The sequence below is a fragment of the Daphnia pulex genome, chromosome 6 (genome assembly GCF_021134715.1).
Source record: "Daphnia pulex isolate KAP4 chromosome 6, ASM2113471v1".
Taxonomy (NCBI): domain Eukaryota; kingdom Metazoa; phylum Arthropoda; class Branchiopoda; order Diplostraca; family Daphniidae; genus Daphnia; species Daphnia pulex.
Genome location: NC_060022.1, coordinates 263,079 through 290,411, shown reverse-complemented (window position 1 = coordinate 290,411; position 27,333 = coordinate 263,079). Strand labels below are relative to the sequence as shown.

The 27,333-nt window shown below is 40.6% G+C and overlaps 4 protein-coding genes across 12 annotated transcripts; 1 reads left to right on the top strand and 3 right to left on the bottom strand.

Moving 5' to 3' along the window:
* The first annotated feature begins 978 nt into the window (after positions 1 to 978).
* On the top strand, positions 979 to 7,489 carry LOC124196399 (papilin-like). Its single transcript, XM_046591460.1, has 21 exons — positions 979 to 1,292; positions 1,868 to 2,080; positions 2,157 to 2,426; positions 2,508 to 2,648; positions 2,731 to 2,796; positions 3,517 to 3,738; positions 3,820 to 4,020; positions 4,083 to 4,193; positions 4,267 to 4,396; positions 4,486 to 4,604; positions 4,687 to 4,818; positions 4,911 to 5,018; positions 5,101 to 5,348; positions 5,430 to 5,807; positions 5,883 to 5,955; positions 6,029 to 6,214; positions 6,283 to 6,354; positions 6,421 to 6,680; positions 6,767 to 6,908; positions 6,984 to 7,156; positions 7,227 to 7,489. Exons 1-21 carry the CDS (start codon positions 1,235 to 1,237, stop codon positions 7,341 to 7,343), a joined length of 3,420 nt encoding a protein of 1,139 aa, XP_046447416.1. The 5' UTR covers positions 979 to 1,234; the 3' UTR covers positions 7,344 to 7,489.
* On the bottom strand, positions 7,286 to 8,902 carry LOC124196410. Its single transcript, XM_046591493.1, has 5 exons — positions 8,730 to 8,902; positions 8,433 to 8,650; positions 8,230 to 8,355; positions 8,006 to 8,154; positions 7,286 to 7,938 (listed from the first exon to the last, which is right to left on the bottom strand). Exons 1-5 carry the CDS (start codon positions 8,881 to 8,883, stop codon positions 7,692 to 7,694), a joined length of 894 nt encoding a protein of 297 aa, XP_046447449.1. The 5' UTR covers positions 8,884 to 8,902; the 3' UTR covers positions 7,286 to 7,691.
* Positions 8,903 to 10,573: 1,671 nt separating this feature from the next.
* LOC124196404 (glutamate receptor ionotropic, kainate 2-like) lies at positions 10,574 to 14,969 on the bottom strand. 9 transcript variants are annotated; one of them, XM_046591467.1, is made up of 12 exons: positions 14,590 to 14,966; positions 14,202 to 14,287; positions 13,326 to 13,740; positions 13,026 to 13,175; positions 12,774 to 12,877; positions 12,498 to 12,591; positions 12,256 to 12,414; positions 12,001 to 12,184; positions 11,665 to 11,882; positions 11,434 to 11,556; positions 11,224 to 11,372; positions 10,574 to 11,130 (listed from the first exon to the last, which is right to left on the bottom strand). In XM_046591467.1, the coding sequence occupies exons 4-12, from the start codon at positions 13,161 to 13,163 to the stop codon at positions 10,875 to 10,877; spliced, it is 1,425 nt and encodes a 474-aa protein (XP_046447423.1). In that variant the 5' UTR covers positions 13,164 to 13,175; positions 13,326 to 13,740; positions 14,202 to 14,287; positions 14,590 to 14,966; the 3' UTR covers positions 10,574 to 10,874. The 9 variants fall into 9 exon arrangements, with proteins under 9 accessions (XP_046447423.1, XP_046447430.1, XP_046447429.1 ...); XM_046591474.1 differs by having other exon boundaries at positions 14,520 to 14,597; XM_046591473.1 differs by lacking the exon at positions 14,590 to 14,966 and adding an exon at positions 14,453 to 14,585.
* A 454-nt stretch (positions 14,970 to 15,423) lies between these two features.
* Positions 15,424 to 17,861, bottom strand: LOC124196403 (collagen alpha-1(I) chain-like). The gene is made up of 6 exons (XM_046591465.1): positions 17,644 to 17,861; positions 17,451 to 17,524; positions 16,488 to 17,378; positions 16,306 to 16,414; positions 16,095 to 16,238; positions 15,424 to 16,017 (listed from the first exon to the last, which is right to left on the bottom strand). Exons 2-6 carry the CDS (start codon positions 17,460 to 17,462, stop codon positions 15,635 to 15,637), a joined length of 1,539 nt encoding a protein of 512 aa, XP_046447421.1. The 5' UTR covers positions 17,463 to 17,524; positions 17,644 to 17,861; the 3' UTR covers positions 15,424 to 15,634.
* Between the last annotated feature and the right edge of the window lie 9,472 nt (positions 17,862 to 27,333).

The window sequence follows — 27,333 nt, the reverse complement described above, 5'->3', positions numbered from 1 at the left end:
GACTTTTAGACTCTTTTCCGTCATCACAGCACGCAGTTGAGTTGTTAATGTTATGAATGATCACGTTGCCGTTGTGATGATTTCTCTGTCTTCCTGGTGACATCATCGTGTGACGTAAATAATCAAGTCTGTTTTCTTGTTATTGACACATGGCATAGAATGCCGTGTGGGAAAACAATTTCAAGCTATAATAACCGTTAAAACAAACAAATCAATCGACCCAACTTTTAATGTCAATTAAGTTACTATATTGGATGAAAAGAAAGCAGCGCTTAATTTATTTCTTTATTTATTCACGAAAAAAAAAAAAGACGAAACTTTCTGCGCTGGTATTGACGAAGACGGTGTGCGTCAACAATGACCCGCACCGGCGGCTTGAGTGGAAATTCTTGTTTTTGCTAAAACCAGACTATCGCGCGCTGGCTGTAGCTATGGTGAAATTGGTAGCAGCGTATTATTCACGTCCACACTTTCGTCGCCTATACCGTTTGCTGGTTGCCCTCATCTTCAGTTTCTCATTTTCTTTTTCCCTTTTTAAGTGATTTGAATATACCATAAAAGAGGACCGTAGCGTTGACCTATATTCCCGAGTTTTGGGGATGAATTTCATTGGTAAACAATCGGTTAAGATCCCGATTTGGATGCTGATGTGTGCTGTGTGTACAATAGAGAAATCTATTATTTAGTTATCCAAAAGTTAATTGCGCAATCACAACTACAGGAAATTGACGGTGATACGAAGAATAAAATTCAAGAAGGACAAGACGAAGCAGAAAAACCCAAACAGTAAAACATTGCACAGCGCGTTTGTGTGTGTATTTAATACGAGACGATAATGAAAGAGCGTATATACGTCACGGTTGTCATTTAACTCCTTTTTTTTTGCTGGTGGGACCTCCTTCTTTTCGTGTGTGTTTTTGCTTCGTTGATCTTTCTGTTTGTTGTTGTTGTTGACTTTGACTAGCTGGAAATTTCCAAGGCGAGAGCTGATGTCTGGCTGCTATAGTGCTCGACAAAAAAAAAGCACGCAGCACGTTTCAGTTGCCGGCGGTATAAAGACCCCGCCAGTCGCTTTCGTTCTTCAGTCGAACCCAGCCAGCCGCTAAAGAAGAATATCGGCGCCGGTACAAACCGCGAAGAAAATCACTGAACGTTTATTAGAACAACTCTACTATATAGCAATTCACTTTGAAATTGTTTTATATACTTCTCAAATCAATTGAATCAGCTGAAAATGTTGCGGAAAATCGTTTTCCTGCTCTGCGCTACATCCGCTGTTCTCGCCATTCCTCGTGAGTTATCGATTTCTGTTCATTTTATTACAAGTCTGGATAGTCGAATCGTTTGGAGTCAAGTCCTTTTGAATGTATATACACATACAAGCGCAATCTTATTTCGTTATCGTGCGCTGGGAAATTCAATCTGCCGTTAGGTTACATCCGCAGATACTCGATCGAGTTTCGAATGGGAATCGGTGTAACCGAGTTTGAATTATCGTATAACCTCTTCTAATGTGGAACTAGCTATAAGAATCGTGATTATTGATCGTATATAACATGTTTTCACAGCACCATTGCTATCAGAGTGTAACCCAACAACATGTATACAAGCATAGAGAGCACGTGTGATGACCGTTCGTCCTTCATTCAATGCCGGACGCAGACGGGGTATTCAATTACAAAAAGGCGTCATTCTAGATGAAGCTTTTTTCGTGTTGTTGCTAACCATCTCCATTTTCCCAAAGCTTCTTTTTAAATTTTGAATCGAATTTATTTATAGCGCCAAGTTTCAAAGTTTGCTGCTGCTTGTCGCTGTGTATAGTATTTTAACTCTGTTGATCCTATAATCCATCAAATCATATATATAGGTCCCGGTGTCAAAGGAGAAATCAAGGCCGATGTGGACGTTTGCTCACTGCCGCCCGTCAACCCGAGCCCAATCGCCTGCAGTGGCCTGATACCCCGATGGACTTACAACGCCAAGGCCGGCGTCTGCGAGAAATACACTTACGGCGGATGCTTCGGAACCGACAATCTATTCAAAAATGAATTCGCCTGTTTGGCCAAATGCAACAAAGAAGGTACTATTGCATAATAATTTATAGCCTAATACCCAAACGAATGACGCAATTCAACATAACAATTTCAATTGTGCAGGATTGGAAAAGAAAATCAGCGAAATCGACGCTACTGCTCCCTGCATGCAACCGAAAGCCACCGGTAATTGCCGGGCCTTTATCCCCAGTTTCTTTTTCGACACTCAAACCGGCCTCTGCACGTCGTTCACTTACACCGGGTGCGGCGGCAACGACAACAATTTCAGCTCGGAGGACGAATGCGACCTCAAGTGTAACGGTCTGCAAGGACCCGTCAAGCCGCCACCCGCCACAGCGGCGGATGATTCAGCCGCATCACCACTTGTCGCAGGTATAAAAAATATACTTTGGGTATACGTCAGCATAATCGACTTATATATGACACTCATATATTTTTCTTATCAACGTGCAGCCGAAAAAGAATTGACGAAACAGGAGAAATGCAGTTTGCCACCAGTTAATCCGAGCCCTTTCAGCTGCTTGGCTTTCATTCCGTCGTGGACATTTAATTCCACTACTGGCGAGTGCCAGAGCTATGTTTATGGAGGATGTGGTAAGTTCATTTAAAAAACAAACAATCGAGTCATTTTCCAAATTAATTACTAAATGCAATTTTTGTTTTCCCCTGATTCCAGGTAAAACGGCCAACCTGTACAATTCCCAGGACGAGTGCAACACTGCCTGCGGACCTGATCCCAGTGGTAAGACAAAACCCTTTTGATTATTGAATTATTTATTTTCTATTGGCTGATCGACGTGCTTATATTTTTGGCTTTTTTTCCGTCATAATGAAATTCGATAATAAGTCTATAGTAATTATATTAGGACACTATTTTGTTATGCGCTGCTGTTACTGAAGATTTGATGAGCATGCTTTTTTTCCGCTTGGTCTGTTCTTGTCGTTTTCTAGATTTAGCAAAGATCGAAATCATTGACGCCTGAGTTGATGTAATTGTATACCTTCCTGCCTTCCTCAACCTCAATGCCGGAATGATCCGTCCAGGAATAATCCACAAAAACAGATCCGATGATATCGAATTGTTTTTTTTTTCCCATCTTATATTCCCATTTGACTTGATGCTGCATGACGTCACAGTTGATCCATCCTGTTACATGTGTTATTGAACAAATAATATAAATATTCCTCCTTTATTCCTCTATTCAATCGCTGGATGGAAATTTCGCTGCTTTAATGAATACACTGCATTTTGGCTGCTTACATATTTAAACATTATAGGACCTGGCTGTTTGTTGCATGATCGTCCTTTTGTTTTGCTAAACTGGCTTGGGGATATTATAATATGGTAATTATTCGATTCAGATGCCCGGAAGGCAAAATTAAGTCAAGCTTCATGAATCGTGAATAACTACTCATCATGATTATACTACATATGTATACGTATTATTTCGCCCCTATGTAGTGATATTACCCACAGAGCCAAGCGAACTGATGAAGCCGGATGGCAAGTGCACTTTGCCTCCCGTTACGCCGAGTCCGTTTAGTTGCCTGGCGGCCATTCCGTCGTGGACGTTTAATTCGACGGCCGGCAAGTGCGAGAGTTACATGTACGGCGGTTGTGGCAAGACGGCCAATCTGTTCAGCTCACAGGACGATTGCAACGCAGCTTGCGGTCCTAAACCCAGTACTATAAGCAAATTTTGTTATAAAGGACACGCATTTATAGAAAAGGAGAATTAATTTACCTTGTTCAAATAATGAATAGGAATTCTCCAGCCTCGCCAAGAAATTTGTCAATCGCCTGTCGTCAAGGGCCCGTGTTTCGCCTTATGGAAGCGATTCGCCTTTGTTAAGGAGAAGAACAGGTGTGAATTGTTCTACTTTGGCGGTTGCCAGGGCAACCGAAATAATTTCAGAACGGCCGACGATTGTTACAAAACCTGCGGCGGAGATGAACCCAACACGAGTAATAACTAAAGTGATTAACGCAAAATGAGTCAAACTGATTAAAAATTTGGTCAAATATAGCGCCAGAGTGTTCGGAAGTGACGTGTCCCGTCTCCAACAAGCGCTTTATCGAAAGAGGTTGCCGGCCAGAGTACAAAGGGAAAGCGTGTTGCCCAACCAGATTTGTCTGTCGTAAGTTTTCTATTTATTTTAATTTGTGCTGTAGTACTTTCAAAACAAACAATTGTGACTTTTTAAAAAACAGCTGAGGAGAAATCGGTTGAAGGAGTTTGCCGGTACCGCGATGTCTCCTACCTCATTGGCCAAGAGATTTCCCAACTCAACCAGGACGACGCATGCAAAACAGGTTGCACTTGCGAGGCGAGCGAGCATCAGTAAGTGCCGATATCTCATCATATCTATACAGTCTTAACTTTCACCAGCACTTTGCAGTCTGTTATAATCATTTGTTTTTTTATCGCAGTCGAGGTGGCGCCAAAATCAAATGCAATCAGATTTATTGCGACATGCCGTTCCCGCCTCAAGAGGAAGGCTGCGTTCTTGTCACGCCACCCGGCGCCTGCTGCCCATCTTACAAATGCCGTAAGCCACCCAAAAAAAGAATAATCAATGCGATGTTTGTTTTGCCCATTATTATTGAAATTTTGGCGTTGTATACTAATAGCCGAGAAGCGCCCAGAGCAGGAAGGTCCGCGTGATGATATTTGCGTCTTCAATGGCAAAGAGTACCTCAAGGGACAATCCATTCCTTCTGGCCAGCCTTGCAAATGGTGTACCTGTGTCGATGGATTCAATGGTGAGTTTTTCTAATAATAAGCTAATGTCATCGTTGTTTATTTATTTTAAATTATTGCTGACTGTTTTGTTTTACTGTGGAATATTAAACAGGTTTGGATGGTCCAGGTTGTCGGGAAGCCCATTGCGTGGTAGACAACAGGATAGGCTGCGTGCCCGTCTACGCACCCGGAGTGTGTTGCCCAATCAACTACAAATGCAGTACGGAACCCTTTTAATTTATTCACGTTTGATTATTTAACTTTTGATGTTTACGGTATATCTCATTTGCTATTATTTTTAGTCAGCGCTACCGAGCTGAAGGAAAACAAGACGAGGATTATTCAAATTCAACCCGAGTCCGGCAAACAGGGCGTCACGACGTTGCCGATGGAACTCGGCAAAGCCAGATCGGTTGCACCCAAAGTCATCAACAGTGCTGACCTCTGCTTTCTGCCCAAAGTGATTGGACCGTGTAAAATGTCCCGGCCGTCGTTCCATTTCGACGCCACCAAAGGAGATTGTCGCCCGTTCCTTTACGGCGGCTGCAAAGTAAAACAAAATTATATAAGCGACATCCTTATCTTTTCTAACTGTATATACATTGTGATGGATTATTTTTCTCCATAACAGGGAAATGAAAACCGTTTCGAAACCTTGGAAGCCTGTCTCGATACTTGCAGCTCTGTCGCAAGCCCTGGAACAAGAGTCATCCGCATCGAACCCCAAACTGGACATCAAGGTGTGACTACATTGCCCTTCGCTCTTGGATCTGAAGATAGCCCTAGCAGGGTCATCAATGTCCAACCTGAGCCTGGCAGAAAAGGTGTTGCTACGTTGCCTATCGCTCTGTCCCGAAGCAGAAATGTCCAGCCAGAAAGCAGCGCTAGAACAAGGCCGTCAGTTTGTCTCCAACCCAAAGTAACGGGATCTTGTCGTGGACTGGAAACCAATTATTTCTTCGATTCGACAAAGGAGAAATGCGTAGCGTTCAACTACGGCGGCTGCGAGGTATAAAAGCAAAAACCCCAAATTAATTACGTTATCTAAATAACTTATTAACGTGATGTTTTCTGAAATTCAAAGGGAAATGAAAATCGATTCGAAACGTTGGAGAAATGCCGCCAAGTCTGCGGTGAAATTGTCAACGAGCCCGTCGGTATGTAAAAAACCTCATTTCAATTCATCCAATACTCAATAAGTTATAATTAAAAATTTAATTTGATTCGTAGATCCATTCGCCCGATGCAAACTGCCTGCTGACGTTGGAATGTGCAGAGGTTTCGCGCAGAGATTCTTCTACGACGGCGCCGATAAAGAATGCAAACCGTTCACGTACGGTGGTTGTCTAGGCAACGCAAACAATTTCCCTTCTCAAGAGGAATGCCTTTCGGCCTGCGCACCGCCCGTGATTGACGGTAAAGCTTCGATTAGAATTAATGCGTAACATTTTAAATTCATTTTAATTGCTCTCTTTTGTTTTCAGCTAAAGCTAGAGCCCGTGCCCGAGCCCGTGCCAGGTTTGGAATACCCGGTGATGAGGAACCCGTTACGACAAGTATAGATTCAAATAAAGTTCTAAAATATTTCCAGTTGTACTAACTTAATTCTTTGGGCCCTGCAGACGTCATCGATACATCGGCCGAGGGCACGTGCCAATTTGGCAATGTGACTGTGAAAGTTGGCGAACGTTTGGTGGATTCCGAAACGCCTTGCGAAGAGTGCCATTGCTCGACTCCGCCGGAATTGACTTGCGTCACTCAATCCTGTCCACCTCCCCCTATGGTGGATTCAGCCATCTGCCAGCCAGAGTTTGTCGACGGCCAATGTTGTCCTAATTACGGCTGCGTATCTGCCAATCCTCCGTCAATCGATGTTTGCGAGGTATTATACATAATACGAAACTGATGTGGACCTTTTCAAATAATTCCGTTTCGTATATCGTTTGTTGTTTATTTGGATTTTTACAGGGAGTCAAGTGCGAAGAGGAAGAACATTGTGAAGTTCAGTCACAAGAAAGTGTTGATGGGGAGTGGCTACCACCGATCGGCATCTGCGTGAAAAACGCCATGTTGGCCGACGATGCTGCCGGAGAAACTACCGAATTCACAAGTAATTCGTATCATGGAAATTATTCCGTAAATTTGAAACCAGTTTAATTTAAATTTCAATTGGTTTTTTCCTTAGCTGAATCCCTCGCTACTGTAAGTCCCGTGAAAACCAATAAGTGCGCGAAAGAATTCTGCCCGCCACCGCCTTTGTTAGGATCAGCCATTTGTCGACCGGTGAACATTCCGGGCCAGTGCTGCCCGTCCTACTCTTGCGTGTCAGCTAATCCTCCATCAATCAACGTTTGCCAGGTATATTAACTTTCTTAATTATTGCCATGGGAGTCTTTATATTAAAATGTTTTGTTTTAATCGAGTATAGGAAGTCATTTGCGATGAGGACGAGCACTGCGAAGTTCAAGCTCAAGAAAGCCAAGACGGAAGCTGGTTGCCACCAATTGGTGTCTGCATAACAGATTCGACTTCCATTCCGCTGTAACAGATGAGAGCCATCATTGTCAATTGAACCTTCCAGAACATTTTTTTTGTCATCCAGTAAATCTAATTACTTTTTCAATCGTTATTCTTTTTTTGTTGAAAATTTATTGTTTTAAGCTGAGCAATAAACTGACCGTTATTATTTCATTTTGTGACGATCGTTTGGTAAATTTCTAAAACATTTACTGATGCGCTAAACACGAATTGCGTGCAAATGGATTACAATAAGATCTCGCAACTCAACAAGATTAAATTGACGTCTGTTTAAGTTCTTATGCCTGCTTTGCTAACAAAGCGGCGCAAAGCGGATATACATAATGTGATCGCACATCTATTGTCTTATTCGGTCTTATTTTTGGCCAATCGTGGCTGTCCTAAGGGATCTGCAACGAATAATATTTTCCATGAGAAAGAAGAATGTTGCTAGACCAAAACCGACACCCAGAATCAAGAACGCGCCAGTCAAATCACCCAACTTAATGGGTTTGGGGATCGCGGTATTTGGTAGATTCGTTTTCTGAAAGCATTTCGGCGCTTGCGGCATACTGCTTTTCACCCAGTGCTGAGGAAGTCCGGTCTCCCACAGTTGCAACAGACTATATCGACAGAGTACATACAATTGTTGCTTTCAAAATCAAAATTAATTCAGAAATATAAACTTACGCGTGTTTAAAAATCGGCGTGAATTTGCTGTTTTTTTGTAAAGGCACAGACAGAAATATGTTCATCGACAGTGGGTCGGTTGTTTTAAAACGGCACTGGCCCTTCTTCTGGAATTGACTGGCGACGAAGTTGTTGCAAAACGATTGAGGCTGAAATAATATTGATTCAGAGTTATGGTGATGTCAGAAAAAAAATATTGTAAAGACTCAAAGAGAAGTCCTTGCATTGGGGAAAGCATAGCGTTCGGTTTCCAAGAGGTCGCTAACTTTCTGTAGGTTGTTTAGTATGCGACTTGGGTTGTTACGTATCTGATCACCAAGGGTCTTCATCGCTCCGGCGGATTCGGCTTCCTTAAATGTGCAATTAAAACCGTATTAAGACAACATTGTAACTACAATAACAGATGAGCCAATTAATCATTCTTTGCCATGATTTGCTTCTTTGTCGTGGTGTCAGCTAGAACAATGAGCTCTACGTTTTCGCTTGCGACCAAATCTTCGAACGTGTTGATGGCTGGTTTATTTTTCGAAACGGTCATGTAAGAAATGACTGTGCTTGAATAACTGTTGACCAAAACAGTGGCAACCAATGCCCAAGTCCCAACAAGGAACCGGAACGAGAGGCGGTTAACAGCTAAAATGTTCCCTTCAAGAAATACATAATAAAACTCGTTACTCGTATAAAACGACGATAAGTTTAAAATTAATTGTTACGAAGTTGTTACCTTGATTTGTTACTATGCTGGCCAAATACATCGAATAATCAATGGAACGTTCAATCACTGAAATTCGTCTCGATCTGCTAACCGAGTCAATGACTGTGGATAAATTTGAATATATTCTAGCGAACTGAGCCATGAAAATCACAGTAGTGAACATTGCTATGTAGATAAAAAGCCAGACCTTTGGACTCAATACGTTGCAGATTAGAAATACAGCTACACTGTATTTTCAATGTTAAACTAAGTACCGTCAATTGGAATGGATATACGAAGGCAAAGAGTCGACGAGGTTCTTCTCCCGGTCGAGGGACAATCATGGCAAAAGGCTCCGCCCACATGAAATTCGCAAAGTCCACCAATTTTCTCCTCTCTAAATTCTCGATTATAATTCTAGATGATCCATCGATTTTCTGTTGTGACAGTTCAATTTTGGTTTATTAGTACTTTTCCTTAAAACAATGAGCAAAGTGGAATATTGATTTTACTTTGTCTGAAATGAGACTCAGGAGGATAGAAATGTCGCCCATGTTTTTATATTTAATTTCAGTCAATTCATTCGGTAAGTAATAATAGGAAATTCTGTCATCAGAAATTAAAAAAAAAAAAAAAAAAAATCTGTTGTGATGATGCTATCAACAGCATAGATATTCTTTCGATTAGGGGCTATTAGTTCAACAAAAAACCGATCCCAAAAACTTCGTGAGTACCAAATCAAATCTCTATGTGTGCAAAATAAAGTTAGAATTCATATTATGTTTTAAGCATACGTAAAGTTGAGTTTTTCTGCGAGCCAAGCGAAATGAGATGGTGAACTTCCGGTGTCCGTGTAATTTCCGTCGGGCATCAAAGTCAAAACGTTATACGGCGGGAACTGTACATGTTATCGGATTTTCACATATTATATTATCTATAGGCCACCATCATATTGTTATATTATGTATTATTATTGTATTTGTTATCAAGTACAATTGAATTAAAATTAGCTTAAAATTAATTGATTTGCAAAGGAAAAAATGCGTCAAAACAAAAATATTACTGACTTACATCCGTTGCTGCAAATTTTAAATTGGCACCATTCAGCAGTTTGCCTGCAGCAAAAGATTTGGTCACCACAATCAAGATCATTGAAAAGCAGAATGACATCGTCTAAAAAAAATCATTGAATTATTATTTACTCACAAAACGTGAACTCAGAATCAAATCGTACAGCTAGCTGCAATACTTTCTTACAGGCCGAGAATCTGTTATAGACGAAATCTTCACGAAGATAATTAAACGTATTCAGATGCTCACTCGTTTATGTTTGCTGAAATCATGTACAATGTTTTCCACAGAGTTTGGGTTTTATAGCGGTAGTGGGGAGGGGGCTACCAATGTGACGCAGAGAATCAGTGTGGTAAGAATCTAATTACTTATTCGTTTATTGAACTTGTCTAAAAAAAAGCGAGTCGTACCAGTATCACATTTGTATTAATAGCTTGATAGCTTTGCAATTAAAGGCCTGTCAGAAAAACCAATTCGTTGAGCCATGAATAATAATTAATAAACTCTAATGCAAATTTAAAAAATTCGATTTTAATCTCCCTGCAATGTAGGCTTATATGCTGCAAACATGTAATTCTACGACAAAGTCTAATCGTGTTTTCGTAATTAACAAAGTTTCTCTGTTATGATTAATTTATTTTAATGAGATGCAGAAATCCCATGATTAAATATGCTGTTTCAACCGTTTCTTGTTCATCCATGGGATGCTTATCGAACGATAAAGAGGGATGTGAGGAAACGATATAGCCTAAATAAGATTTTTTATAAGAGAAAATTGGCAAAATTGCAAAAGTATATTTTAGCTTCTCCAATTTAACTGCACTATTCACTATACAAGTACTGACATTAAAGGGTATAAGATTAATACATCGAGTGTGTGGGCTATAAGCAACTCAACAAACGAGGCAAATGTATATTTCGTAATCCGTTATGGAGTGGTAAACTGAGGGCAAAAAGAAAGGGAAACGACTGAAGACGATAGATGTAAAAATTCTAAAAGCTAAAATTTATTACAAAACAAAAGAAGCCTAACTGGCTTAGCGAAAAAACAAAATTATAATAGACTAGTTATATTCAAACGATATCGAACAAGGCCATCAAATTTTATTTTTTTTCAATCGCTGCTTTTGACGTCGCTGGAGATAGGGCATGAATAAAAATATTCTCCATGAGAAAGAAGAATGTTGCTAGACTGACGCCGACGCCCAAAATCAAGAATGCACCTGCCAAGTCATCCAGTCGAATGGGTTTGGGGATGGCGGATTTTCGTAGATTGGTTTTTTCAAAGCATTGCGACGCTCGCGGTATGCTGTTTTTCACCCAATATTGAGGAAGTCCAGTTTCCCAGAGTTCCATAAAACTGCGTAACAAAGAAGTTTTAGCATAAAAAACAATTATTTGTGCTGCTTAGGAAAACATCAAACAAGGTTATTGTAATAATAAAGTAACCTACGCGTCTTTAAAAATCGGCGTGTACTTGCTGTTCTTTTGTAAGGGCATAGAAAAAAACATGGTCATGGAATAACAATCTGTTGTTTTAAATCGGCACTTGCCCTTTTCCTGGAAATGACTGGCGACAAAGTTGTCGCAAAACGACTGGGGCTGATAAAGAATTTCAAGTATTAAAGGCTTTTCATCATATAAACTTGTGATTTCCACTTACATTTGCAAAAGCATAACGTTCAGTTTTCAAGCGAACGTTCACTTTCTCAATGCTGCTCAATATTCGATCGGGATGATTGCGAATATCATCGCCTAAGAGCTTTTGTGCGCCATGTGTAGCTTCCTGAAATATGAAATGAAATTTGCAAATCAAAATCAAAACTTGAAACTGCTGTACACTGACAGAGCAAGACAAAAAAAAAATGTTTGATGACGACGATGACAAACTTGCCAGTATTTGCTTCTTGGTCATAGTGTCAGCTAGAAGAATAAGTTCTACGTTTTCGCTTGCGACCAAATCTTCGAAGGTGTTGATGGGTGGTTTCATTTTTGGGACTGTCAGGTAAGAAGTGACAGTGCTTGAATAACTGTTGACCAAGACAGTGGCGACTAGCACCCAAACTCCGACGAGTATCCGGAAAGAGAGACGACGAAGAGGAATTGCATTTCCTTAAAGAAAAATGTTGGCAATGAGAAGTGGAAGTATACATCCACAGTAAAATAATGTGATTTTGCATAGTGCGGGCCACGAGTGACGACTAAACGATATTTTAGTAATATATACTACCTTGACTTGTCACGGTGTTAATCATGTAAACTGAGTAATATGTGATCCGCCCATATATCGTAAAATTTGTGGTGAGGCTTGTATCGTCAGGATCAAGGAATGAAAACAATTTCCAGTAAATTCCCGAAAACATTGTCATGAAGATAACAACGGTGAAGCTGGCAATGAAGATGAGTAACCATACCTGTGCGAAACATAATAGTAATTAACCCACCGCATTGCTGGCACATAAATTACTAATACACAATGAGTTACCGTTGATTGAAATGGATGGACGAATGCAAAGATTCTGGGCTCTTCTCCAGGTCGTGGAACAACCATAGCTAGCGGTTCCGCCCACATGAAAAATGCAAAGTCTGTCGATTTCATTCTTTCGTAAGTCGCAATAATAAATCTAGATGATCCGTCAAGTTCCTTTTTTTAAATACACAGATGAAGAGTATTTTTACTCACTGAGCTTAGTGTAACAATTTAAAATAAATATTATTATCTTTTACCTTGTCCTCGACGAGTTTGAGAACGAGAGCAATGTCGCCCAAATTCCCGTACTGAGATTCGGTCATTTTGTTGGGTAAATAATCGTAAGTAATTCTACGTACGTTGAATATTAAACCAAGGCAAATAAAAACATAATCAGAAGTTCATTTTTAAACGAAATTTTGCGTTCAAACAATTTTAAAAAATTCGATTGCAAGAATCATGTTAATTGCTAGAATAAGAAGGGTTTAACTTTCTTTAAAAAATAAAATAAAACCATTTCAAGTTCAGCGTACGTAAAGTTGAGTTTTTCTGTGAGCCAGGCGAAATATAATGGAGTGCTACCGATGTCGCTGTAGTTTCCGTCGGGCAATAAAGTCAGTATGTTATGAGGGGGGAACTGGAGGATTTCGGGTGAAATAATAATAATAATTAAAAACACAAATAAAATACATATAAGTATACATGTAAGTCACACAGTGTACAAGACTAAAGAAGACATGTGATGCAAACTAGAAGCCTAGTATAATAGTGGAATGCTGACTTACATGAGTGGCAGCAAATTTCAAACGAACACCGTTCAGGTTGACCGATCTCTTTTTGTGGAAAATTGATGAGGAACCAGCAGCCGTCATAGAATAAGATATGACCACCACCAGCAAAATCATCACATAACGAATGGACATAATTGAGCTTACCTAAAAATTCGACTCGAATTAAATACAAAAAAAGCTATGAGACGTTATGATTGGGGTTCAAATTCTTGCACATTAACAAGGCACCGTAATTTTGACCATAAATTTATGGTGGGCGAAAATCAACATTGTGAATATAATTATAAAAGAAACTCTAGATGATTTAATGAGGTGTTGCCAGTAAAGCTCTGAATATGATGAAGATAATAATTCCCAACAAGATTTCACCTAGTGAAGCCAGCCTAAGGACTGCAGTTCTTCCTTAATACTTGGTTTTGTATTGAGCTAGAAACACATCGCTGAGCGTATTTGTACTGGGTGGACATGTATAGAGCGCATCGTAAGCAACGCAAGCAGCTGATTGTTTATTCGTTTACTGGAGTTTTTTGGTGAAAAATTGTCAAAAAGCACATTTGTATTAAATAGCCTGGATTTTCAATCAAGTAGATTTGCCTGCCGTTAAGATAGGTAGCCTTGAATAATTTAAATGTAAATCCAGAGTAAATCAGGAGGATAAAATAAACCCCACGTCCGACCCAGAACTAGAATAGATGATGGACTACGCCACCTAGTGAAAGAACGACATCTAATCAGATCTATCGTTAAAAAAATTTTCTTACAAAGTTACATTACAATAGAAGAATAATCTACTTCTGAATTCATTCAAGCGTCTAATTAGTTGAATAAGAATAAGTCCGAAATGGTCATCAGATGGGCCTATCAGATTAGCCTAAGTAGTTTCATAATTTTACGCTTATTTCGAAAATCAAGGTACATTTATTCTACAAAATTAAACACAAATGATTCAAAAAATATGAATCTAACCATATAAAATATTACCAAACTGTTACATGTGCTTTGGCCTTTTCCCCTCATATTCACATAAAACAGCAATCTCCATTAACCATAAATAAGACAATGATGCATTTTCTGTCAGCTTAGAAAAATTCCTATTTTCAATCCTAAAAAATAATTCCTATTTTTCAAAAGCTTGTTTACCGCCGAGCAGTGTTTTCTTATGTTTTCTACCTTATCGACGTAGAGCTAGCGTCGCAAATTCCTGCAAATGCGGACAGCAACACAAAACGGCTTCAACATTATCTGGCTGATGTAACCTATGGGCAAAGAAAAAAGAACAAATACATAATCACTCACTAATAATTGCGACAAAGAAAAAACATCAGGACAACAGTTACATACAATTGACAATATTAATTAACAGCATTTGAAACAACTAAAATAAATAATATATAGTTAAGGAATGTAAGACAATGGTTTACGTAAAAGAGAATAAATCCAAGTTTTTTCTAGGTTCTGCAAATGAAGACTAGCAACATCACAATTCACCTGAAAGGCCAGACTTCTTGCTATCGAACTGTTGAGCAGATGGTTTGAGCTAAAAGAAGATGCAACTTACGTCAGAAAGAGATGCACAGAAACACTTGGGCACTTGTCACTTTTCCATCAGAGCCAAAATCCAATGCAGACTTAAGTCTTTAATTGATGTTATTTGATATGTAATTTGATACGTAATATACCCAGGCTGTTACACTTTTAACCACGTGTAAGAAGAAATGGGAACCCGTTGATAGAGCTACCACAGATTGGGCATGAACAAAAACAAGCGTAAGTTCACTACTATAAATTCACTACTATAAAATAATTCGATTACTGACAATATGTTGAATTAAAAAGTAGAAAGCCCTACAAAGGCTTGGATAATACGAACGTCGTAAATTATTGACTTGTGCGTGCCAACTAACTTTCGGGAGAAGCAGACGAACGTTTAATGAAGTTTTTACGAAGCGGTGTTGCCTGTTTATAACAATATTGCCCAAGTTGAAATGCGGTGCTGCCAATTTCGAAAAAAAAACTATTTGGATTGTTTGAACAGAGCTATAGTCCCTGTAGATGATGGTAGAACACTGCCTGTTAAATTTTCCTCTCGGAAATTTTTCCTAAAGTTGCAGCCAATATCGCGAATCGAAAGTGGGAAAATGTGCTTAAGTATCGATTTAGACCTAATTGTCAGCGCCAACAGCGGCCATATACTGAAACTTTGTTAATTTTAGTACTAGGAAAAAAAATGTGTTTCCCAACACAACCGCTGTGGCTCTGTAACTAAGGTTCCAGCCAGAGCACTTCCAGGAGGAAAAGGCAATGGAAGGCCTTTCCATATAAATGGTTCTACCATACATCTAGAACTCTGGTTTGAAACAAAAACAGCTGCTTTTTAAAAGAAACCAAAAACTTCCCTTTCAAATCATGTATTTTAAATTAATTGTTATTAATACATTCTTAGACAGACTTTATCGTATAGCTCTGGTATTTAATTGTGAACAAAGGAGGGGGAGTGAAATAAAGACAGGTAAAAAGGGATATATCCTGGATAGAGAATAAGGGGTGTAAACCGGGATTAATTTAATAAAATAACTCTTTCCACGGAAGAAAAGATATTTAATCTAATAATGATTAATCCCTGATCTAGAGATCAGGACGCGTTTTTCGTAGACAGGGGCCGGCGCATCAGTTACTGGGGCTTGATAGACGACTGGTGCAGGGGCTTTATAGACGACTGGAGCAGGGGCTTGATAGACGATTGGGGCAGGGGCTTTGTAAACGACTGGGGTTTGATAATCAACTGGAGCTTCATAAGATTTTCCTGGGGCTCCAACGGGTCCTTGCGGCCCTTGAGGACCAGCATTGCCTGGGGCACCGGTTTTTCCTTGCGGTCCGACAGGGCCAACACTTCCGATCGGGCCGGCTGGGCCGGCTGGGCCATTGTAACCTGGAGCTCCAACTTTACCTTGGGGGCCAACCGGGCCGACGGGACCAATTGGGCCAGCTTTAAGGCATAAAATTAAACAAAATTAATTAAAACTAAAAAGAAAATTTTTTTGTTTAATTTTGTTGTTCCTTTACCAGGGCCAGCTGGGCCAGTGTAACCAGGGGCACCGGGTTTGCCTTCAAGTCCAACTGGGCCTGGGCCCCCAGGGTAACCAGGAGTGCCGGCAGGGCCGGGAAGACCATCTTTGCCCGGTCTGCCTTGTTCACCAGGTGGGCCGACTAAAAAGGAAATTTATTCAGATGTTCGTGTAATGTCAAACAGATTTAATGGTCAGTGAATTTTTACCGGCGTATGAAGGAGCGCCAGGTTTGCCATCCTTGCCAGGTACACCTGGAGCGCCGGGAAGACCGTCTTTTCCAGGGGCGCCATTATAGCCAGCAGAGCCAGCAGGGCCCTTTGAAAGAAAATAAAATAAAAATGAATAACCGAAAATTTGTTTTAGAATCTCTATATATAAACAATCCTACCTGAGGCCCAGGTGGGCCAGCAATTGTGCTGGGAGCACCAGGATATCCATCCTTGCCAGGTGCGCCAGGTGCGCCATTATTTCCAGCTTCGCCCTTAGGTCCAGCCGGGCCAGTATACCCATTTGCTCCTGGTTTGCCGGCAGGTCCTTGTTCACCAGCAGGTCCCATAGGGCCAGCTGGGCCAACTATACCATATCCCGGAGCTCCGTCTTTTCCGTTGAGACCAGGTGGGCCAGGAGGGCCAGGGATCTTTGATGGGATAGTGTAGCCGGGTGCACCAGTGTCTCCTTTAGGTCCTTGAGGTCCAGGGCCGCCAGGATAACCATCTTTTCCGGGGGCTCCAGGAGCTCCAGGAAGACCAGGAGCGCCATTGTATCCAGGTTCGCCCTTAGGACCGACTCCTGGCTTTCCATCGGGTCCAGGGGCTCCGTTGTAGCCTGGGGCTCCCTTCTCTCCGGGATAGCCAGGTGCGCCAGGTTTGCCAGTTGGCCCTTGGGGCCCAGGTCCACCGACGTAGCCAGGGCTTCCCGGAGCTCCAGTATCTCCCTTTTCTCCAGCTGGTCCTGGGGCGCCACGTTCTCCAGGAGGGCCAGGAACGAGTTTGGGTTGATAGTAAGGATCATAAACTGCAGCGGCTCCTGGTGGCCCTGGTGGTCCAGCAATTCCAGCGGGTCCTGTAGCTCCTGCGGGTCCTCTCAGCCAGGGAAGATATTCGTAGAAACGCGCCCATTGATTCTCCAAATCTTTGATAGTCGAGTACTCTTCAGAGGGGTAAGAGTCTGGAGAGCCATATGGATTCAAAGAAACCCACTGCTCTTTGGTGATGGCTTCCTGGTGTTTTCGGTATTGGGGTGCAGCACATGCCGTTGCCACCAATACCATGATACATGTCTATAGATGATGAAGCAATGCAAGAACAATTATTGGATTTTTTTTTAAATTTAGTGTTTTGGAATAATATACCAATCCTCTCATTTTTATCCGGTGCTGTTTTTCGTGATTCTTAACTCGTTGACAACAGCTGGATTTCAGTTGCCCTATATTTTGAAACACATGTATGAAGCACCATCAATTTTTTTAAATAATAGAACAATAGAATTTTAATTTGAAAAAAAAATCCTGGTAGCTATACTCCGTTGTTGGTTTTTTTTCCTACCTTTGTTAGCGATAAATGTGTTGCTCCGGTGATTTCAGGCTCAATACTGACTTGGATTGACTGAGCAGTCTTTAAATACTATCGAGAGGTACGAATTAAAAAGAAAGGAAAGTGGCCTTGGAGCGAAATATTTCATGTTAGAAAAATTTATTCATTATTTAAAAGATCGCTCGGAAAAACACCCTTCCCAAACATCGAAGAGTTCGATTGGCTAGCGTAATCCATTTGTCAACGACCCCGCCTTTTAACTCGCACGGTGTTCTTTCTAATCGTTTACTAAAAAGGAGAAAGTTTCGAAGCTGAAAACGAGGAAAATGTAAAGAGACTGAAGAAAGTAAACTTTGATCTATATATGCCAAAACTTGTTGCCTTTCTCTCCATATAATGAAAAAAATGAAATGAGTTTGTGCAAATTGTTCAGACGTCCGTTCACCCCTATTTTTTTGTAAGAATCTATCCAAGAATAAATGAACTTTTCCTTTAACCATCAGTTTTTTCCTCAGTTCAGGTTCTTCCTCATTTTTCGCCAGATGTGAAACAATCCCGCTTACTTGGTTGCTTTAGATTTTATGATTCAATAGTACCAACCTTCATTGATTTATCGCAAAATTATCACTAAACGATAACGCGCTATATTTATAGAGATATAAAGGTTGTTCAGTTGCCATTCATTCGCCATTGTTTGAGTTCCCTTAGATTCGATTAAACAGAACAATTTTGTTTTTTTAAAACTACCAACAAGGACCATCGTTTAAAACATTATTTAATATCAAGGTAAAGGTATTGACGAAATAGAAAGCATTATTATAGACGGTGAATGGCACATTTGAGTTTTGTGCTAGTTATGTATGCTCTTAAATGGGACTTCTTTGATTTATATCATCGAAACCGGTTCTGTCAGAATTGTTCAATCCGCATCAAATTATATCTCCTTTCTTTATGAAAGAAAACGTTGGCTGTAAAACTTTCTAATCGAAAAAAACTTGTTCTTTGAGGGCTTTGCCAACTTTTAGTTTCATTGTTTTGATAGACATGTTATTAGGATTTCAGTGCATGTACAGTAGCCTACAGTAGAGCTCCATCCGGCTCCATGCAACATTATTCAACTGGATTCGTATGTTCTTTGCTCTTTATATTCTCTTTATATCATCTTCTGCCTCAGTCGAGCGGTTTTGTAAAGAATTCTTAAGTGTCGAAACCTAAATTTCAATTGGATACAATGCATTTCTAAAACAGGGGTTTCCCCAGATTTGCTGCAATGACCTTGCTCCTTTTTCTGCTTAGACTAACTCAACAGATAAGAACGTTCAACCTAACTGAGAGGTATGACACATCTAGCAGTAATAAGAGTTTGTTATCTCGACTCTTGAGTTTGACGTTATTGGTTATTTTTAACGGTTGCAAACGCTTACCGCAAAATATGCCGTCTACCATTTACATTGAACCGGTGGGGATGGGTGAATAAAGTTTCACCATGATAGGATCCAGATTCCAGAGACATTATCAAGCAATACTGAAACACTGTTGTGTTTTTTAGACTACCGTAATGCACCATCGCATAGTCGTCCGTGACAACTGACAATAGATTTTATTCACAAGAATTTACGCTCCCCAATAAAGTTGAATTTTTAATCCTTAACAAGTTAAAGAAATAACTAATTACTTTTACTTAACGTGAAGAGTAATTCTTTTTTGTAAAAACTATCAAGAGTATGTACTACCTTAAAGGATAATTTTTTTAGACCCATTTGGCGGAATCGCCATAAAAGTATTGTTCGGAAAATAATTAAAAAAAAAATGCAACTTCTTTGTTTTGTGTTACGTCCATGTTATTCTTCTTACATATTTAACAGAACATTTTTTTTCTAATTTAAAATTAACAAAGCCACCTAGCGGCTAGCGCCATCAGACGTCATTCGTAGTTCAGAGCAGTGTAGTAATTCACCGGTAGATACTGTAACTGTAACGTCTGTAACAGTATAAAATATTTTCTTGTTTTGCTCTCAGGGTAACCTTACCTACAATTGAATAAGAAGAAAGGGTGTGTGGCTGAAGCACTGCCTGTCGCCGTTTATGCATGCTAAAATAATCCCGATACGCTCGGCGGATGTTGAACGCTGGCGATTAATCCGCTTTTATCTTTTGTTGCGGTTTGGATTTAGGGAAGGGGTCGATTTTTTGGGGTAAGGGCCTGAGGCCTGAGGGGGTCTTACTGGCGGACCGGCCCCGGGGAATTAACCATACAGAAATGGTATTAGATTTCATTCCGTCAATTTATTCCCTTATCGTTTTTGATCGGTTTGGATTCTGAGGGGGGAGTTTGATTTTTTATCATTTCCAATTATGAATGTCTATCGATATATCGTATTATTATCGCAAGCATGCTGATTAGCAGAAAATTGGACAAGTGTCGTCTGCTGTCGTTTAGTCAAAGACAAAGACAAAATTTAGATTTATATTCTTATTGATTTATTTTTTTTATAACCGTCATACTCCATACTGGTAAGCGGGTAAATAAAACTAAGAATAAAAATCGAATGATTGTGGTAGCTATAGAAGAGTTAAACCTGTTCTAAATTTGTGAAATGGGCATTCCTGACTAGCATTTATGATGTGATTGCCCTGTCGATGCATGGCAGTTTGTTAGTATATGTATATGTAACCTTTTTCTTTTTTTTTTGCAGATTTGAGGCCAGAGTCAGCCATCATAACCACACAATATGCCAGTTTTTCTTGTGCAGGTGTTAACCTGTCGACAGCAGCAATCTCATCAGGATCATCGCTGGGTAATATGATTTTCTTTAATACTTTCATTGCCCTGTGACCTACTAGATGTCTTAATGCTGCATTACCTGCATCAATGCAGTCTATTACATGTAAACCTTTCATTCTCCTATTTATTAACAATTAGGGGTTAACCCAGTGTTTCGTTTTCAACTTTTCCTGGCTTGTTGTTCCTGTCAATATTTTTTCGTAACCCATTTTCTATTTATATTTAGATCCCATTGCATTGGAAATACTACCGATGTCAATCGAGTTCTCTCCTTTTCCCCTTTCTTAAAATGTCCTCGTGTACGCCCATGTGAATATGGGTGTATTCACGAGGGCACCCTTTTTACCTTATCCCGTCTGGTGGTAAAAAACTCTTCAGCTGATGGATGGAGCAACTGACGTAGATGCCTGGCTGTTTTGTCCCAGGCATAAAGGTAGGACACAATTGATCTCTATTCTTCCTTTTCTGACAATGTTGGGTGGCGTTGATTATAAATCGTTACGTAGTCACCGGGGTATGTTTATTCCTGAGCTAGGGAGTTGACTGCAACTGTTTTTCTCTTGCCGTTTTTGTTTTTCTCAGTAAGGGTTCACTAAAAATCTCATTTGTCGAACGACTGCATATCAGGCTTGTTTTAGTACCTCACAACTTTGTCTGTGGGTAAACCATCGCATTCGAAAATATTTTAACTTTTAAACACTTCAAGCAAAGTGCAATTCTTTGCCCAAGAGGGACTTGACGCCACACTGGTATCTCCTCGTAAACGACCTGACAGCATGAAAGAAAAATTCCATGAAAATGTGACAACCGAGACGGGAAAAAGGTCCCCGTTGAGTTTGTGGCATTATTTTTCCCGCGTGAACCTCCTGTCCGCCAGTAGATTTGGCTGTGAGATTCCTATCAGTAACTAGAGAATTCACTTATTGCAAAAATCTTTCCTCTTTTGTATTACCATACACTGCGAAGCTTTACGAAGCGATTGCCATCCAATAAATGTTCACCCAATGGCAACTGTACTTGTACACTCCGTGAATGAATCATAATTCATCGCTGCGGTGACAGCCGTTGAAAAGATACGAATCAAAAGATTTTAAATCAGCGTGCACTCTGGTGCACTCTTCTTCTTCTTCTCGGAACCTGTTGATTAATTTCTGTTGTGCGCCTACGCGCATTTCCCATTGAAGCCCTTGCGCTCTATACTCACGCGGCCTTCGTGTTGTTGCGTGACGCCATCATCGAGAAAGGAACCGGTAGCTCGGCGGGCCGAACAGATACACACACACACAAGTGGATCTCACGAGTCATCAAGGCCGCGCTCGCCTTTTATTTTATATACTAGATACAAATAACACATTTTTCTTTTCACCTGTTAACCTTTCTCTGTCTCTATCCGTCGATTTTCGAACTCATTTCAATTGCATCAGCTGCAGGCGTCTCCCGCCCCCCCCCCAATCCCGTTCCCGTCGACGTCTGCTGGCGTTGTGCGTGATGCTCCCGCGGTATAGGTCGACCTTGCTCATCTCAAATTCGAATTGATGCGCAGCCGTACATACTACATTCACTTCAGGCTGCCTAATCTATCGTGTCATTTTCGAGGAACAGAGTTTCTCATCGCTCCATCATTACACGAACGAGCTTATAGAATCTTGTATATTCCCCCTTCATGCATTTATTATAAATGCCCGTGAGTTATACATATAAGCGTGCTGTTGTTTTCCGTCGTGTGCATTCGTAAGAAGGAAAATCCAAAAGTCGTTTAATTAGGTTGGAAACGTTTCTGATCTTTCTCTTTCGTTCGGATATACTGCTTCGCCGGATTTCTCTCAACTTGTTACGTTAATAATACGTTAATTGCGATCAAGCGCCAAAGCCATTTGAAACGACTATAGTTGGCATAGTTACTCGAATTCATAGGGTCTTATAAGGAGTGAGATAGATACGAGCTTATAAAAGTCAGAAGGGAAACGAGACCAACATCAACTTACATCCGACGAAATGGCTTATAGGCATGCGCTGAACCTTCTGGACACGCACCCAGCAGAGAATGACTTTTTTAAAAAGATTGTTTATCCAGATGACTCTGTGCTTTATAGGTACATCCATTTTTAGATAGGCCGCTCGCGCCCTACTACTGTGTGCTGGTAGTTTCTTTATCTTTCTCTCGTCATGTTCGTGTTTTCCCATTCGTATATGGAATTATTATGCAAGCAAATATTTTCTCCCTCTCGCAATGACACTGGAATTATTTACGCCGACAATCAGTCGTGGTAGACTGGTACAACGGCATGTACTTATCGATGGCGATCGATCGAAATAACTTTTAGTTCACACAGCACGAAAAAGGGGAAAAAATAAAAGGACCAGATGGGCTGCTGCCTGGGCAGCTTTCCAATCGATGATTTGAGAAAAAAAAACTCATAGTGACCGATTTGAATTCACCGGAAATTGCAAGTGAAAGTTACTACGGTGCAATAAACAAATATTATTGAAGCCAATAATAAATGGCCTCTCTGACTGTCTCTCCCTCACATTGATGCATATGTTTATATAGTATGCGCGCGGGGATATGCCGTAAATCATTCATTATATATAGCGTCCGGTGACGAGAAATAAGGGGATGATGCAATGGAAACGATTTATTCACCCGAGAAAACGCTTTCCCATTTTCTATGTCAAATAATTTCGTGTCATCGGACCTAATAACAACAAATAGTATGAGAAATTCCGCCTTGGATAATGATGGCGACGGATGGTCAATCCTGTTGGATAATCTCAAACACGATTTTGATTTGAGTGACATATCGCGCCATTATTATCCCTCGCGGTTATCTTCTGGTGGCCAGAGAACAATGGAGAAAATTCTCCATTGAAACATTCTTATCAGTTATCACCACCCCCAGCATAAAATCTTTTGAGCTCTATCTGTATAATTCCATCTGTAGACTATACAAGGGTCGACTTTTCAGATTGGCTAAAGTGTCGTGGTAATCTATTAATCCCCACCATAGCCGTTTTTTAAATTTGACATTTGAAAGCTACCGGATTGTGGCCAGGGAAATTCAATTTTCTGCGCGTTCGTCGGCTAAAATATACCGGTCTAATTGCGCTTTTGGCACAAGTAATAACTGCAAGAGCCAAATGATTTCTAACGAAAATATTATACACAGTTCAGTGTACTATTAGTATTAGCCAAGCGTATATATATATATAAGCTTGTACACATGATGATGATGATATGCCGAAAACCCGCAGAGACGCATAAAGGATGTCATAAATTTCCATTCACGAAAAAAGAAGAAGAAGAAGAGAAAAAGCGCTCCCGCTGCTGTTGGGTGCATTTGATGGCGCCCCTCTCTTGCTCAAGCTTCAGCTGCTGATGCTATTGTGTGTGTGTGTATGTGTGTTTACCTATCTTGACTTTTCAGAAGAGAATTTATTATCTACAAGCGGATTCCTTCTATTCGTTTGTGTGTGTGTTTGGTTGGTCTTTTCCATACGACTTGAGCGCGGTCACACACACACAACACTCATTAGGGCTCTGTTGACTTGACACCTTCTCTTGGCCTAGATTGAATGAAAGCCGATATTTATACCGTAATAAGCTAAGTATACACTTGACGCGCAGATATATGTAGAAAAATGTTTTTGAATGCATGGGAACGTGATGCGCGTTCCAGTTTTATTATTGCGAGTCCCGTTTTTTTTTCTTCATCAAATGCTTATACGCGCAGGCATCAGCCTGCAGGGCAGAGATGGCCTATACTACTACTCCTATACCCCAGGTGTATTATTTATGTAGACACGCGTCTCTTTCACACAGCATACACACACAGAGGACAAGGACGTTTTCTAAAAAATTAAATGTTAAATTTCTTGCTGAATGTCTCTCGCTAGAAGAGCATGTTTGTTTTCTTCTTCGTCTTCTCCGCTATATTGAATATGCAAAACCATTGTGTGTGTGTTTGTTTGGCAACCGCCGGTGTGTTGGGCCAGCACTCTGCGGCGGGTCGCGTAGAACCTACTAGCCTATATTATAAGTATAGACTCTGCTGCTGCTGCTGCTGCTGCTGTGTTATGAAGAAATTCCGTTACTAACCGACGCCAGCTCTCTCTGTGTGTGTATGCCCGGCATCGATGGGAATCATCCATCCATCTGTCCATCTCTCTCGGGATGGTCTGTACGCACAACAACACGCTGGTGTATAGTTGCAGCTCACGAATGTAAGTGGGGCGTGGGTTGTGTCAAGGTCTCAGCCAACAGCAGCAGACGTTCCTTTTTTTCTCTCTCTCTCTCTCTTGATGTTATTTCCAAGTATTAGCTAGGCGAGAGTCATCGTGAATGCCCCATCATGTACACACACACGTATAGAGAAAAGAAAAAGGACCGCGACCGGCCGGCCGGCATCTGCCCATAAAAATTTTATTTAAAAAAAGGAGAGAAAAAGAATTTGGTTATTTTTTTTTAATGCTGATGAGAGTCCTGACTTTTCGGTCGTCTTCATCGATCCAAAAAACAACTTTCGTCCATTCTCTCTTTCTAATATTACCTATTGAGCATTACGCAACTCTCGCGGCGTGAAAGGCGCTTTTTTTTCTCGAACGCAGCCAGCACACGCGGACTGACCCTTTCTATAATATCGCCATATAACATCACCTGTTGTTGCCTCTATACTTTTTTTGGGTTTTGTTTTATTTGTTTCTTTTTCGCTCCTCATACAATGGGTCGTATCTGTCGTGTTTCTAAATGGCGAGAAGACCAGCGGGAGACAACGCGGCGGCTCTATATGCAATCATAGTAGAGATGCCGTACTATATTCCCGCAATGTATGTCCAACACGACATCCGGCAATGTTCGTTGGCGGTCACACGATATGCTACTGATTATACTATATAGGCCTCTCTTTGCCAACTTGTTCATCTATTTTACGAGCCACCCTCTTCCTTTCACTGTTGTATTGCTCGACTCGAGCTCACGGATACCTTCTTTCGTTCAACAATATTGTCCGTGAAAAATAATACAACGGGGGAAAATAAAAGGATAGAACAACCTGCGAATTGTGGGATTGAATTGTTTGAAAACACTTTCGATTTCTTTCTTTCTTCCCAAAAGAGGTCCGTCTACCGTATCGCATAACGCCGGTGTCATGTTGCCCGCTCCTACTGTCCCAGCATTAAAATTTTCCTTTTTTCTTTCCTTTGGTTTAAAGCTACTGGTCGTTGTATAGTACGTGAATTATCAACCGTGAAATCTTCTTTTTTTTTTCGAGTTGGTAAATGTTTTAAAAAATTATTTTGACGACTACACCCATTCAAACCAATGCAAAACTGTCGAATGTGGGAGTCGGACTCTATTATCTTACCCACGCTCGACTGGCTAGGTAGAAAATAACAATTAAAATCATTACGACTCCAACCGAAAAATCCCTGCTGCTGGACTCTCGTCTACTGCGCGTTCTGCTGATGCGCTCGTCCGCAAAAACGTTTCGGTCAAAAACCAAAAAAAAAACCCAAAATAATGATGATAATGTTTCCCTCCCAAAAGAAGAAGGAAAAAAAAATGTTTGTTCTTATTATAAAACGTCCGCATCGTATAGACGTGACCAGCTCGTTTGTTGCCAAACGAGCGCCACCATAAATCTCGAGTTGATGCTGTTGGGCGATATGCTACACAAACCCGTCGTTATATAATGAAGCAACAAAAGACGTTACATAGAGCTCAAAAGAAATAATAGACACACGCTTGAGCAGCTATAGCACCCAACCCCGGCCGAGATTATCTCCCGCGCCCAAAAAAACAAACTGTACGTTGCTGCTTTTTTTTACTTTCGCCAGTGATTTCACCATTTGAGTCGCCTCTGCTGAAGAAAATCGTGCATGGGCCAGCAAACAACAACAACAGACAGACAGAAAATTAGAATCTGCATCACAGAGAACGCGCCGCGCGTTTATTTTTGACCCAAGCCGCTGTGACGTCACGTATTGAATTTCACCAATTGAGTATATATCTTCCATCGGTTCAAAAAGATGAGAGTGGCATACTAATGAGACAAGGTTTTGGCGTTGTAACCGATGACGACCGACACCCAAAAATACGATTTTCGCCTTTCTTCTTCAGTTCTTCCAGCGAATTATAGAATAAGGAGATGGAGCCAACCGCCTTTCGCTAATCATTGAATGTCTGCTGTTCGTGTAGGGGGCAACTGCGGTCTCGGTTTCCTCAATGATCTAAACAGAGGCGGCGTCTACATATCCTATATACCCCGCGTATAGTCTCACTTGTTATTATACACACGGCGGAGAAATGACGCGCGTGTATTTATACATGTTCCAGCCAAAGGTCGGCCGATGGGCCATTTACCACCGCTTCACTAAATATAAAACAAACAAACCCAAATTTTTTCAAAATGCACTTTTTTAAAAAAGGGCCCATCTGTTTTCTCTTTTTTTTTATTTTCTTCAGAGTTTAGTCGTCAGCAGCTCGGAAAAGATTCAATGTTTTACATTGCTGAGGTGTATAGTAATTGTAACTTCGTGTGAATGTTTTCTTCTTCTCCCTTTTATTTTCTTTCCTTATTTATTGTTTGTTGTTACGTAGAGATATAACGTAACGTTTCTGCTGCTTGACGAAATCGGCGGACAAACAGTAATAATCTAACAAGTAGAACTTGTTTCTCTGCTCGCCAGCAGCCCGCATATGCAATCAAAATATTACACGAAAGTACTGTTATTGTTGGTATATAAAGGCTTTGGTAAGTCTCAGCAGGTGTCTATATGTGGAGTATAGAGATAAAGATCTCTCACGACTCATCTGAAAAGAAAGAAAACCGCAGCAGCAGCATAGTAGATAGTTCTCCTTGGCGTTAAAAGGTATGTATAGGCCGTTATCTCAGATTGGAGACGGTTGTCGACATTGGCAA

Excerpts from the sequence above, each read along its gene's own strand:
- LOC124196399 (XM_046591460.1), top strand. The coding sequence starts at position 1,235 with ATGTTGCGGAAAATCGTTTTCCTGCTCTGCGCTACATCCGCTGTTCTC. Across the intron at positions 3,739-3,819 it reads AGCTTGCGGTCCTAAACCCA|GAATTCTCCAGCCTCGCCAA; the intron begins GTACTATAAGCA and ends AATAATGAATAG. Across the intron at positions 6,681-6,766 it reads CGTCAATCGATGTTTGCGAG|GGAGTCAAGTGCGAAGAGGA; the intron begins GTATTATACATA and ends GGATTTTTACAG.
- LOC124196410 (XM_046591493.1), bottom strand. The coding sequence starts at position 8,883 with ATGTTCACTACTGTGATTTTCATGGCTCAGTTCGCTAGAATATATTCA. Across the intron at positions 8,155-8,229 it reads AACGCTATGCTTTCCCCAAT|CCTCAATCGTTTTGCAACAA; the intron begins GCAAGGACTTCT and ends ATATTATTTCAG. Across the intron at positions 7,939-8,005 it reads ACGCCGATTTTTAAACACGC|TCTGTTGCAACTGTGGGAGA; the intron begins GTAAGTTTATAT and ends CTGTCGATATAG.
- LOC124196404 (XM_046591468.1), bottom strand. The coding sequence starts at position 13,163 with ATGTCCATTCGTTATGTGATGATTTTGCTGGTGGTGGTCATATCTTAT. Across the intron at positions 12,878-13,025 it reads TGAAATTTGCTGCCACTCAT|TTCCCCCCTCATAACATACT; the intron begins GTAAGTCAGCAT and ends GAAATCCTCCAG. Across the intron at positions 12,592-12,773 it reads ACAGAAAAACTCAACTTTAC|AATTACTTACGATTATTTAC; the intron begins GTACGCTGAACT and ends CAACGTACGTAG.
- LOC124196403 (XM_046591465.1), bottom strand. Across the intron at positions 16,415-16,487 it reads CTGGCCCACCTGGGCCTCAG|GGCCCTGCTGGCTCTGCTGG; the intron begins GTAGGATTGTTT and ends TTTCTTTCAAAG. Across the intron at positions 16,239-16,305 it reads TGGCGCTCCTTCATACGCCG|TCGGCCCACCTGGTGAACAA; the intron begins GTAAAAATTCAC and ends TTTCCTTTTTAG.